Here is a 13,414-nt window from a genome sequence, read left to right as displayed (position 1 = left end):
GCCCTCCTCTTGTGCTATAAATATCTATCAGGTTATTGCAACGGGAATGAATTTGGGTAGTCAAGGTGAAATAATGCATACTCTTGACATTGTGATGCCATTTATCACTCTGTAGTTGTTTACCCTAGAGTGGTAAAGTCAAGGACCAGAGGGTAGCATAGATTAGGGGGTCGCCCATTTTAAAAAGCTGAAGGGGAGTTTCTTCTCTTGTATGGTAGTGAATTCGACTAATTCTTCTCCACAGAGGGCTGTCAAGGCTGGGTCATTAACTACATTCAACGTTTAGGCAGACAGATACTTAATCAGGAAGGGAATCGAGGGTTATGCGGAAAAGGCAGGAAGGTGGAATTGAGGATTATCAGATCAGCCACAGTTTTATTGAATGGTGGAGCGGACTCAATTAGCTAAATGGTCTAAATCTCTTCCTACATCCTATGAGACAATTTAAAATGTCCAGAATGCCTTTCACTGTTAAATGAAAGGATAAGCTGTCAAAGCAATGGGCTTCTCTAATTTCTTAATCCTGTTCCGTCTTTCAGGTATTACCAAGTGCGGGCAGCTCTGAAAATCCCACCCCGAGTTCCTCACAGGCTGACAGCAACACTGACAGGACCCCCAGGTAAGAAAACAGAGTGCAGAACTCTGAGCTGGAACTGCTGAATTATTAGTTCATCATCAAAGTGGCCCCACGGGAACACCATTGTCAATTTACATAAGACCTTTCTTTCCTACTCTGATCTCCTGTTTGAGTTTAATGAAAAAAACGTACTGCTTGGAAATGAGTATCCTGAACCTCTATTTTGAAATATACGAGATGATTTGGACCAGTTTGCGTCATTCAGCATCTTCTTCATTTTCCTGATGGGTTTAGATATAAGTTCGAATGATTCCCTGTGATTTTGAGCTACTGATTCACAGTTCCTGGGACATCCTCTGTACCTTCGCTGTCCTGTTGGTGATCTTGGAACGTGAATATCAGGAAGCTGTTCTTCCTTTTCTCAGCTGATGCCTGTGTATGCGCAGAGTCACTGGACAGTGTGCAGGAGTGAGAATCGTGGCCTGAGGTCGCTGAGCTCAGTTGAGCGCATAGGAAAATGAGAAATAGGAGGAGTGTGTCATTCAATCCCTTGAGGCTGCAATGCCATTCAGTAAGATCAAGGCTGATCCAATTGTGGCCTAAACCCCACTTTCCTGCCTGGCCATTATAACCTTTCACTCTGTTGTCAGTCACAAATCTGTTCATTCACCCTTGATTTTATTCATGCTCTGGCAGTAGCCTTGCTGAACTGAGCCAAACACAGCAGAGATCTGAGCTGTCAGTCAAACTCCAAGGCAGAGTTAGGATCACAAGTTGTAGTTAGTCTCTTGCACTGACCTGGCAGTTATTGCAGTAAACAATAGTACATTCTATGTTGGAAAAGCATCTGGATTCCGTCCTTGATCAACCCCAGTGCACAGTTGAACAGCAAAACCGCTGTGGTTTCAGCAAGGTGCAAAATGTTCTGGCGCATACATAATGAATTAAAAGTTAAGACTGGTGGGTGGAAGGCACAGCAAGTGCATCATTAAAAGGCAGCTGTATCTGAAGCTGGCATTTGTAATTCATTGGGTATTGTTATAATTAGTCAAGTTGGGAGATGAGACTTTAAAATTTTAACAAAGCAGGAGTCTTTGAATTTATCCTAATTAGATCTTATGGCATGTTGCTGGTATACACTTAGCCTGCTGTGATTGTCCTGTGACATCTTCCTGCAGTGTGCTGATATCTGCTGACAACCAGCTGTTAGAATTATTTAGTGACAGGGAACTTTTACAACCATTCACCTGTAACCTGCTGTTTAAGAGGAAAAATAACACTGTGGAACTGACAGAGAAACAAATGTTAACAATATCACCTTGAGGAGGGATCAGTGCCAAGGTGGGTATAGATTTAAGGTAAGGGACAGGTGGTTTAGAGGGGATGTGAGGAATAATTTTATCAGTCAGATGGTGGTTAGAATCTGGACCTCACTGCCTGTAGGGGTGGTAGAGGCAGAAACCGTCATTACATTTAACAAGTATTTGAGTGTGCGCTTGCAAATTCAAGGCATACAGGGTGATGGACCAAGTGCTGGAAAATGGGACGAGAATAGATGGTTGTTTTTGTTTTGATTGATACAGTCTCATGGGCCAAACAGTTCTTTTCTGTGCTGTAGATTCCTATGACCCTATAAGGTTAGATGAGAACAAATAAAAAGATGGTTGCCTGGAGTATAGATTAATTGAGCCAACTGGACATTTTCTTTGCCATCATCCCTGTATGATTGTGCAAAAATCCCACAAACCCATTTGCCACTGATCAACCCATTTATGTCTTCTATTTACTAATCTCGGTAGATGTACCCCTTCAACTGCTAGTGAGTTTGACTTCTCATCACTGTCTGGATCAAGACATTTTTTTCTGAATCTTGGATTCAATTTTTTGACGATTAGTTTATATTGATTGTGTCTGGCTGTTCTCTACCCCACCAGTGGCAATTTGGTCCATGGTTATTAATCAGATTAAACTGAATTCATCAAATCCACACCCTTGGAACCAGATAGAGACTGATGTGCACACAACCTTGGACTCCTGTCTGTTTAATCTCGGGTAGCAGCATCATCAACAGGACCCACAGGTTAAGAAAGCAGAATGCAGCAGACTGAGTTATTATTGGTGAATTATTATGCCATACTTGAAGCTGTCCAGCAAGCAGCATTTTGAGTGGAAATTTGTAGACCACTGCTGGTGGGTTTGAGGGTAGTGGTGGGTTGGAGTTTGTATAATGCAGCACGTGGCCAGCCCACCACTGGTTTGCCCACCCCTGACTATCTCCCATTTTATGCTGGACCTTTTAGGCAGGTCATTTACCCTTTGGCTTATTGAACAGTGTAAGTTTTCCACTAATGTGTCAGGAAACCCATGTCAGGCACCTGCCTGGCAACTTTTGTTTTGTGGGGTATATCGACCAAGTCATTGGGGAGTGACCGTCAGAGGGATCTTGCCCTGCCATTCACCAGCCCATTTAACACTGCTGTCACAGTTTATCGAGCCTGGACCCCAAAAACCTCCCCTGGCCCAACAGATACCTGAGACGTAGCTTCAGGACCCCAAAGTGATGATCACCAACAATCTGTCCTGGTCTACCCACAGTGAAGAAAGCACAACAATGCCTTAACTTCCACAGGAGGCTAAGGATATTCGGCATGTCCGTAAGGACTCTTACCAATTTTGATATATGCACCATAGAAAGCATTCTATCTGATGATTCACGGCTTGGTGTAGCAACTGCTCTGCCCAGGACCACAAGAAACAACAGAGTTTTGAACACAGGCCAGTCCACCACACAAACCAACCTTCCATCAATTGACTCCATGTATACTTCTTGCTGCCTTGGGATGGCAGCCAACATCAAAGACCCTCCAAACTGAGATTGGTGGAAAAGCTCAGCAGGTCTGGCAGCATCTGTCGAGAGAAATAAAAGTTAACATTTAGGGTCGACTGAAGGCAAATGCTAGTTATGGAAAATTGCTGATAGTTTTGGGCAATGGACATCACACAAAAGTAATCAATTCTGCAAGCATGATATTCAGGATTGCTGCTATATTCTGAATTATAGTGTAATTTTTCATCTTGGAATTTTGTATTCACCAGATCCTGGAAGCCAAGAATAATGAGTAAGCAATTGTATTACATTCTTTCATGGGATCTGCAGCAGTGACATTTTTATAATACAGCAGGACGGGTCCTCAGATTGAAAAGGTGATAATCCACATTCTACACAATCTGGTCTCCCCTCCTGCTACCTCAATACAGGCGGCACTGCCAACATTAATAGAATATTATTAGGATGAGAGAAACTAGCTCAACCAACATGGCTGTGCCAACTCTCAAAGAAGGAGCTGCTTAATCTCCTTATGCTAACCTTTCTCCAAATATTTCACCACTTCCCTTTCAAAAGTGTTTTGGCTTCTGCTTCCGTGTTTGAACAACATTGTTACATTTCACCTTACCCTTTCCATTATTAGAGCAACACCATCCACAAGTCCAGCAACAATAGTGTTAGTAGAGATATTATGGAAGCAATTTGAAGGAAGTAAAATTAGGGGAAAGCAGCATGTTCATAGAGTCTTTATACAAATCAAAATAAAATAATACCATAAAGTAAAAGAAATAATAAAATGTTGTTCAAGTTTAACTCAAAACAATCAAGGTGAGCAACACACATTATACCTGTTGTTGGCTTGAGGCTTGGATGAAGGGAATGCATGCCCGTTTGATATTTACATGGTAGCTGTAATTACACGCTACAACTATACGCCATTCTGATAGTTGCAATCAACCTGTTCAGTCTGTTGTTACACACCTCTGGAGCAGCTGGGACTTGAATCTGTTCCTTCTGGCCTAGAGGTAGGGATGCCACCACTGTGCCACAGGAGCCCTCATGCATACCATTCTGTGCCTGTGTGACAATGGAGCTCAGATGCAGGCTAAATTGGTCCTGCTCAGTTGCAGGTTTAAACATCAATTGGATAGAGAGCTGCATGTTGATTGTGCAAAGCCTGCTTTGTGCACATTCTCTGTTTATTTTTGGTAGACCCCTTGACATCTTCCTTCAAAACACAAGGAAGGCATAAATCCCTGGGACAGAAGAATCACAGCAGTGTTTCTCTCTCTTTTAATATTTCTTTGCTTCATGCAAGAAAACATTATCAACACTGCTTGATGCCTCAGACTAGAAACTAAGCAAAATACATGTTTCCAAATATTGTTCCTGAAAGACTGTGTTCTTTTCACCCAAACAGCCTTTGAAATAGCCTTTGATTACTCGAGCCTCTCCTTGATTTACCGTTAGTATTTAAACAGTGACAGAGTATCATTGATTTTGTGCTTAGAAAGAAACTGGCATCAGCTGACAGGAGATCTTTCCTTTTTAAGGCAAAAAATGACATAGAAACACAGAAACATAGAAGGTAGGAGCAGGAGGAGGCCATTTGGCCCTTCGGGCCTGCTCTGCCTTTCATCACAATCATGGCTGATGGTCCAACTCAATCGCCTAATCCTGCTTTCTCCCCATAACCTTGGATCCCATTCGCCCCAACTGCTATATCTAGTTGCCTCTTGAATATGTTCAATGTTTTGGCATCAACTGCTTCCTGTGGTCCTGAATTCCACAGACTCACCACTCTTTAGGTGAAGAAATGTCTCATCATCTCCATCCTAAATGGTCTATCCTGAATCCTCGGACTGTTACCCCTGGTTCTGGACACACCCACCATCGGGAACATCTTCCCTGCATTCGTCTGAACTCCAGCGAAAACAATCCCAACCTAGTCAATCTCTCCTCATACGTCAGACCCGCCATCCCCGGAATCAGCCTGGTAAATCTTTGCTGCACTCCCTCAAGAGCAACAGCATCCTTTCCTCAGAAAAGGAGACCAAACCTACACACAATATTCCAGGTGTGGCCTCACCAAAGCCCTGTACAACTGTGACAACACATCCCTGCTCCTGTACTCAAAACGTCTCGCAATGAAGGCCAACATATCATTTACCTTCTTTACCGCCTGCTGCACCTGCATGCTTACCTTCAGTGACTGGTGCACAAGGTCACCCAGGTCCTGCTGCACACTCCCCTCTCCCAATTTACAGCCATTCAGGTAGTAATCTGCCATCTATTTTTGCTTCCAAAGTGAATAACCTCACATTTATCCAAATTATACTGCATCTGCCATTGATTTGCCCACTCACCCAACCTGTCCAGATCATGCTGAAGGATCTCTGCATCCTTGTCACAGTTCACTGTCCCACCCAACTTGGTATCATCTGCAAACTTTAAGATGTTATATTTTGATCCCTCATTCAAATCATTAATATATATTGTGAATAGCTGGGTCCCAGCATCGATCTCTGTGGCACCCTACTAGTTACTGTCAGCGAATTTGAAACAGACCCATTAATTCCTACTGTTTGCTTCCTCTCTGCCAACCAGTTTTCTGTCCATCTCAATAGACCTCCCCCAGTGACATGCGTTTCAATCTTGCACATTAATCTCTTATGTGGTACTTTGTCAAACACTTCCTGAAATTCCAAATATACCACATTGAGTCGCTCCCCGTTGTCAACTCGACGAGTTACATCATCGTAGAATTTCAACAGATTTGTCAAGCATGATTTCCCCTACATACACCCAAGCTGACACTGTCTGATCCTTCCACTGCTTTTGAAATGCTCTGCTATAAAATCCTTGATAATGGACTGGAGAATTTTCCCCGCTACTGATATTAGGTTTACTGGCCTATAATTCCCTGTTTTTCTCTCTACCTCCCTTTATGAATGTTGGAGTGACATTTGCTACCCTCCAATCTGCAGGGACTGTTCCAGAGTCTACAGAATCCTGGAAGATGACCACCAATGCATCCACTATTTCTAGAGCCACTTCCTTAAGTACTTTGGGATGTAGATTATCAGGCCCTGGGGATTGATCCATCTTCAATCCCATCAATATTCCCAACTCCATTTCTCTACTAAAATTGATCTCCATCAATTCTTCCCTCTCGCTAAATCTTGCATCCTCCAGTAATCCTGGTATCTGATTTGTGTCCTCTTTTGTGAAGTCAGAACCAAAGTATGTATTCAGTTGCTCAGCCATTTCTTTGTCCCCTATTTTACATTCCCCTGTTTCTGTCTGTAGGGGACCTACATTTGTCTTCACCAATCTCTTTCTCTTCACGTACCTATAGAAATTCTTCGTATCAGTCTTTATGTTTCCTGCAAGCTTACGTTCATACTGTATTTTCCCTTTCTCAATGGTCCTTAGTCCTTCTTTGCTGAATTCTAAACTGTTCCCAATCCTCTGACATATTATTTTTCTTGGACAATCTGTTTGCTTCTTCCTATTAGATACTATCTCTAATTTCCTTTGTAAGCCATGGATTGGCCCTCTTACCCATTTTGTTTTTGTGCCAGACTGGAATAAGCAGTTGTTGCAGTTCCCCTATGCATTCCCTGAATGTTTGCCATTGCCTATCCACTGTCATCCCTTTGAGTAACTCTCCCCAATCTATCAAGGCCAATTCACGCCTCATATCTTCATAATTTCCTTTATTAAGATTCAGCACCCTAGTTTCTGAATCAACTACCTCACTTTCCATTTTGATAAAAAATTCTATTATGTTATGGTCGCTCATCCCCAAGGGGCCTCGCACAGCTAGATTGGCAATGATTCCCTTCTCATTACATAGTACCCAGTCTAAGGTGCCCTGCTGTCTAGTTGCTTCCTCTACATATTGATCAAGAAAACCATCCCATTATACACTCCAGGAATCCCTCCTCTATGGCATTGTGACTAATTGGATTTGCCCAAACTATCTGCAGATTAAAATCACCCACGATCACCGATATTTCCTTATCACATGCATCTCAAATTTCCTGTTTAATGCCATTCCCAAAATCACCACTGCAGTTTGGGGGGTCTATATATGACACCCACTAATGTTTTTTGCCCCTTTGGAATTTCTGAATGCTATTCGTCCAGACTTCATATTGTCAGAGCTAATATCCTTTCTCGCTACTGTGTTAAGTTTCTCCCTTTCCAGCAATGTCGCTCCACCACCTTTTCCTTCTTGCCTGACCTTCTGAAATACTGAATACCCTGGGACATTCAGTTCCCATCCCTGGTCACCCTGCAGCCATGTCTCTGTAATCCCAATTGTATCGTACCCATTGACATCTATCTGTGCGATTAGTTAATCCACTTTATTGCAAATGGTCTGTGCATTAAGGTACAAAGCCTTTAAGCTTGTCTTTTTAACATTGTTTGTCTCGCTCTTATTTTTCTCAATAACCCTGTTTGAAATTTGTCCTTGGTTTCCCTACCTATCACTTTTCTTATTCTCTTTCTGCCTTTTGCTTTTGTCCTTGCTCCCTCCTTCTCCAACTCCTTACATTGGTTCCCATCCACCTGGCATGTTAGTTTAAACACTCCCCAATGGCTCTAGCAAGCACTCCCCCTCGAACATCAGTCCCAATCCTGTCCAGGTGTAACCTGAACAATTTGTACAGGTCCCACCTCCCCCAGACCTGGTCCCAATGCACCAGGAATCTGAAACCCTCCCTCTGACACCATCTTTTCAGCCACGTATTCATCCATATGTCCTGTCATTTCTCCTCTTGTCTTCACTTGAACACAGAGGGTGTCCTGCTGAGGTCCTCCTTTCGATGCGCTTTCTCAGCCCACCCTCTCTTCAGTGATGGATCCTGTCTTCCTCATTAATATTCTTTACAATTTTTGTGCTCGCATTTCCATTTTAAATAATAATAAAAATAAAAGTGATTGATTGTTTCCTTCTTCTGCTCTTTCACATGGTTCATTTGGTTGGGCCTCAGTGGAAGATTCACGAATGTTTCTTTGCTCAGATGAATATTGCAGTCAGGACCTGATAGTAGGGTTTCCATATTTGAAAAAGGACTGTGACAGTTTCAGAGGGTTATTCCTGCTGCCTGCAATTTAGCTTCGTAGTCAGCTCACTCACAGCTCAAAACAGTGGATAAATTGTCACTCCTTTTTAACTGGGAGGCCTAGGATTGCACGATCATTATTTGCTGTTTGTATTTTGAGGAGGCCTGTTTTAAAATGCTGCTGCCTCTTATTCAATGTAAAGAACTCTGCCATGACAAGTCATAGGTCTGGAAGCAATTAATGGCATGTAGGTGCTGATGGTTTGCTTTTCAAAGCCATGAAAGCAAGTCCTTGTGGACTGAGTTCACTGTGCTTTAGTTGGCGGGTGGTCATACACTGCAACAAATGCAACGTGATGTTTGTTCCAGTCGGCACCGGTAGGGAGCCTCCAAATTACCTTCATTTACTGCAGTGTTGGTGGTTAAGCACACTGTCACTTATTTGATGTCGTGCAGTATTGGAGCTGAATCATTAGCAGCAGCGACAAACATTGTTTACTAAAAACAAAACCCGCTGAGCGAATCACAGATGTTTTGTTCTCTGGTAGACATCTTCTGGAGCAGACATGACACACTGCCAACAGCTCTTTATCTTTACTACTCTTATTTTTCTTTGATTCCTTCATAAATTACGTTAACAAATTTCATCTCGGCAATGCAGATGTAAGTAGCTGTAGACAAATGAAGAACGTAGATTTATCGGATCATGCAGCACAGCACCTAGGGAGCCTTTTCAAGGGCACTTAAGGATGAGAAATAAATGTTGAACTGTCTAGTATTGCGCACCTCCACTGAATGAGTACATGAAAAATGTAGCCTATCATATGCTTATGTAGTGCCTTGAGAAAGTATCCAATTAGTTCCATTCCCCTGCTCCCAGGAAAGATTTCCTCTTCAAGCTGTTAAAGGATTCAAATGCTAGGTTTTAAAAATTAGTATTATTCAGGGAAGTCAGGCTGTACCTCAGCAACAAAACGAGTCGATAAATCTACTGATTCAAATTTTCAGGCATCCTGACACTAAGTAAGTTCAAGAGAGAATTCCAGTTATTTGCATTGAATTTTTTGCCTGCTATCCTTTGGTTCATGTTTTGGCAGCTAGGGTCTGTAGCTGCTGCTTGATGATTAATGCTGTTAAATTTGCCTACCAGAAAAAGGACTTAGCAGCGTAAATATCAGGTTTCAAACAAATTTAGTAAATTTCTGAAAAGCGGATATCCTGAGGCAATTCTCCCTCTAGCTAGAACTTCCAGCCTACATGGATCTGAGGTGATCCAGAACTCTGCTGTCTATTGATTTGCAGCAAATCTTGTTCTTCCATCACCTCAGTGCTTGCCTTTCCGGCTGTGCTTTAAACTGTTTCAGCCCTAAGCAAAGAAATACCATCCCTAAGCCTCTCCAGCTGCCTCTCCTCCTTTAATGTGACCCTGACAATGAATATGTTATAGGTTGTCTGAGAACAACTGTGGTGATGCCCCTTTTTAATGTACGTTTTGGTATATTAAAGGTGCTATATAATTGCAAGTTGTTGGTCGGAATTAATACACAAAGTGGTTTGTGCAAAGGTAGCTGATTCATCTTATGAGTTGAATGCACTTATTTTTCCTCAGTATCTTTAGACAGGTGTGGAAATAAATTGATCAGGTTTCCGATACAAGTGGCTATCCAATTCTTCCACTGCTGATGGCAGTTTTCAATGTAAAACTGGCAGCTTCCATAAACTGAAATTTATCCAGTCAAATTGTCTTTAATTTCTCTTTTTCTGAGTTTAAATTGTGGGTGGTAATGTGAGGAGTAAACAACTGCACAACATAAAGACACATTCTAAATGTGATGATCATTCTTTGACGAATACAGTGGTTCCGTGTTTCATATTGAACCGTACAACGATAGCAACAAAATGAATTACTTCATGAATCATGAACGTAGCAATGTGGCACAGTATGCAATGATATTGCCACATCTGTCTTAGAGTTGAGCTCCAAACTGCTTTTCATGACAACCGGCACAGGGTTTGAATCCACTTAAAAAAAAATGACTTCCAACAAGCAACAGCAGGAGAGCAGGTAAATAGAACAAAGTGATCCATAAAGTGTTTTCATTTAAGCCCTGTGCCAAGTGCTGTACATAAAAACAAATCAGCTTATTGAATGCAACCTGTTGATTTTTTAAAAAATGTACTGTACCTTGACCGCGATGGATTATGATTCAGTTGTGAGCTGAATCTATTGAAAGGCAGTAAACTCTGGTTTTAATTTAAATGTAGCCCTGCCTTGTACAGAAATATCGTCAGTGAGGTTAAAAATTATCTGATGCACATTTGCCCTTCTTGCTTTTTTGTTTGGCAACATTGTGTTCAGGGATTGGTTTTCAGTTTGTGGCATGACTTTGATCATAATGTACAGAATTCAAAATTGAGAACACTCATCAGAGGTGTTTCAATCAATTCAGGACATACAAAAGGGAGGTTACAGGGTGACAGGAGTTTGTCAGCAAAATGCAGTTATATTCTCATTATTTCAAATCATTCTGCCTGTACACCTGCCAATTTAAACAAGGCCTCTCGCTGCTTTTGACACCAAGATAACAGTTTCAATTTTAATTCTGGGAGCTGGGAGAAGAATCTCTATGGAGGAAATGCTGTTGGGTCTGTTACAATACATTTTAACTATCTTGTCCTAGATTTCAATTGTTTAGGTGTCTTCAAACTGAAATAATTGAAAGTTTTGTCGTGAACAGTGGGAAGGAATGAGAATTGAGGCTGTTGGGAATGGGGTGATGCTGGATCCCACAGGCATCTTAAGGAAAGGAATCTGCTGTTTGGTAAGTGCCAGTGAGCAGGTTTAGGTGGTTTCAGAGCCATAATAGGTGTGGGGAGAACAGGTCCAGAAGGAAATATCAGATTAGATGTACACTATGGATTCTTTGGTGGGTCCTGAGGACTTGTTCCTCAACTTCCTTCATAAATTATTTTAAAATTACATTTCTTTAATTACTCATGAGATGTAGGTGTCAATGGCTGGGCCAGCATTTATTGTCCATCCCTTTTTGCCTTTGAGAAGGCAGTGGCAAGAGGACTTCTGTTCATGTGCTGTCGGTAGACCCACAGTGCTGTTAATGGGAAGTTCCTGGATTTTGATCCAATGACACTGAAGGAGTGGTGGTATATTTCCTGTTTGGCTTTGAGGGTAACTTGCAGGACTTGGTGTTCCGATGTATCTGATGCCCTTGCCCTTCAAGTGGTTGTGGGTTTGGAAGGTGCTTTCGAAGGAGCTTTGGTGAATTTCTGCAGTACATCTTGTAGAAGGTACACCCTGCTGCTACTGAGCGTTGGTGGTGGTGGTGGCAGTGGATGTTTGTGAATGTGGTATCAATCAAGTGGGCATGCTTTGTCCTGGCTGGGACCAAAGTTCTTGAGTATTGTTTGAGCTGTACTTATTCGGACTTCCTGACTTGTGCCTTGTAGATGGTGGGTGGCCTGGGGTGGGGGGGGGGGGGGGGGGGGGGGGGGATCAGAAGGTGAGTTACTCACTGCAGTATTTCTGTAGCCAATATATTTATATGTTGACTAAAGTTCAAATTCTGGCCAATAGTAACCCCTACGATGTTGATAATGGAGAATTCAGTGACGCAACACAACTGAATGTCAAGAGGTGATGTTCAATTGTCGCTTATTGAAGATGGTTGTTACCTGACATTTGTGAAAGGGAATATTACTTGCCACGTTTGGTCATGTGAATTACTCTTCACATGAGAACGCACATACGATCTATACAGATCCATGCATGAGTTGGCAAACACCTACCCCACCCTCTGATGTGAGAAACCAACAGGTCACAATAACCATATTAAGTCTAAGTCTTTCGCCAGAGTGATGTCCATCCTTCACTCTTGAAGATCCCTTTTATTTTTGGATTTGGATTGTATTGTCATGTGTACTCAAGTACGGGCTCCAAGAATACAGTGAAAAGTGTACAATGTCGCCACACACAGCACCATCTTTGATATAAAACACCTAGGTACAAAATCTTAGTTACAGAAGTAGAAAAATAAAGAAATAAGTTAAAATGGTCAGCACTCCTGTCTTCTTAGTAAATAAGTAGAAAAATAAAGAAACAAACATTACAGTTCTTTCTTAAGCCATGGGCCTGCAGTTGCTCCAAGCTGGGCTTTCCCCGAGGGTGCTCACTCTCCCCTGAGCTGGGCTAGGACCCATCACTGCTGACCTCTGTTGGGTATACCAGGCTTCACTGCCACTCTCAAGGCTTCAGCCCTGCTTCCCTGCTGCCGCCATGTTTTGCAGCACTGCTGCCATCCTTCACCACCGCTGCCGCCATCTGTGCTTGTGCTGGGCCCTATCTGCTGCCATGCTTCATTGCCATGTTATCTGCCTCACTGCAGAGTCCCGCTGTGGTACCACGGCAGACAGACATCGATGAAGCCATAATGCCATCAACCGTGACCAGCTGCCTCGTGGCCATTCGTCAAAGTCCCCCAGCCACTGCCTCCTTGTCTGAGTTCTAAAGGATAAAAAAACTAAAGCAAAGAAAGAGAAAAAGTAAGAGAAGATGAAAGAAGAAGATAGAAAAGTGGTTGGACTGGACGAGTTCTGGTGAGGAGGTTTTGAAACATTGGGGTCCTGGGACAATTTCAGAAACCTTCCAATGATTGGAGAGGCTAGACATTTGCTTACCTCCTAGAAATTTACTGAAATTTACTCTTTTCTTCAAAGACTGCATTCCAACTCTAACTTTCTGGCAGACCTCCCTCCATGTGCATAGATCACTGAAAGTTGCCACCCAGGTTGATAGGGTTGTTAAGAAGGCGTATGGTGTGTTAGGTTTTATTGGTAGAGGGATTGAGTTTCGGAGCCATGAGGTCATGTTGCAGCCGTACAAAACTCTGGTGCGGCCGCACTTGGAGTATTGCGTACAGT

General features: G+C 42.5%; 1 protein-coding gene across 3 annotated transcripts in view; it reads left to right on the top strand.

Moving 5' to 3' along the window:
• Positions 1-13,414, top strand: part of fam135b (family with sequence similarity 135 member B) — a 350,061-nt gene that overhangs the window by 134,978 nt on the left and 201,669 nt on the right. For all 3 annotated transcript variants that reach the window (XM_048596063.1, XM_048596062.1, XM_048596064.1), the window contains one exon: positions 540-619. In XM_048596063.1, the coding sequence (XP_048452020.1) occupies positions 540-619 (80 nt within the window). The remainder of the gene's footprint in view (positions 1-539; positions 620-13,414) is intronic.

The sequence above is a fragment of the Rhincodon typus genome, chromosome 4, assembly GCF_021869965.1.
Source record: "Rhincodon typus isolate 14 chromosome 4, sRhiTyp1.1, whole genome shotgun sequence".
In the NCBI taxonomy this organism is placed as follows: Eukaryota; Metazoa; Chordata; class Chondrichthyes; order Orectolobiformes; family Rhincodontidae; genus Rhincodon; species Rhincodon typus.
This window is presented reverse-complemented; position numbering and strand designations above follow the sequence as displayed.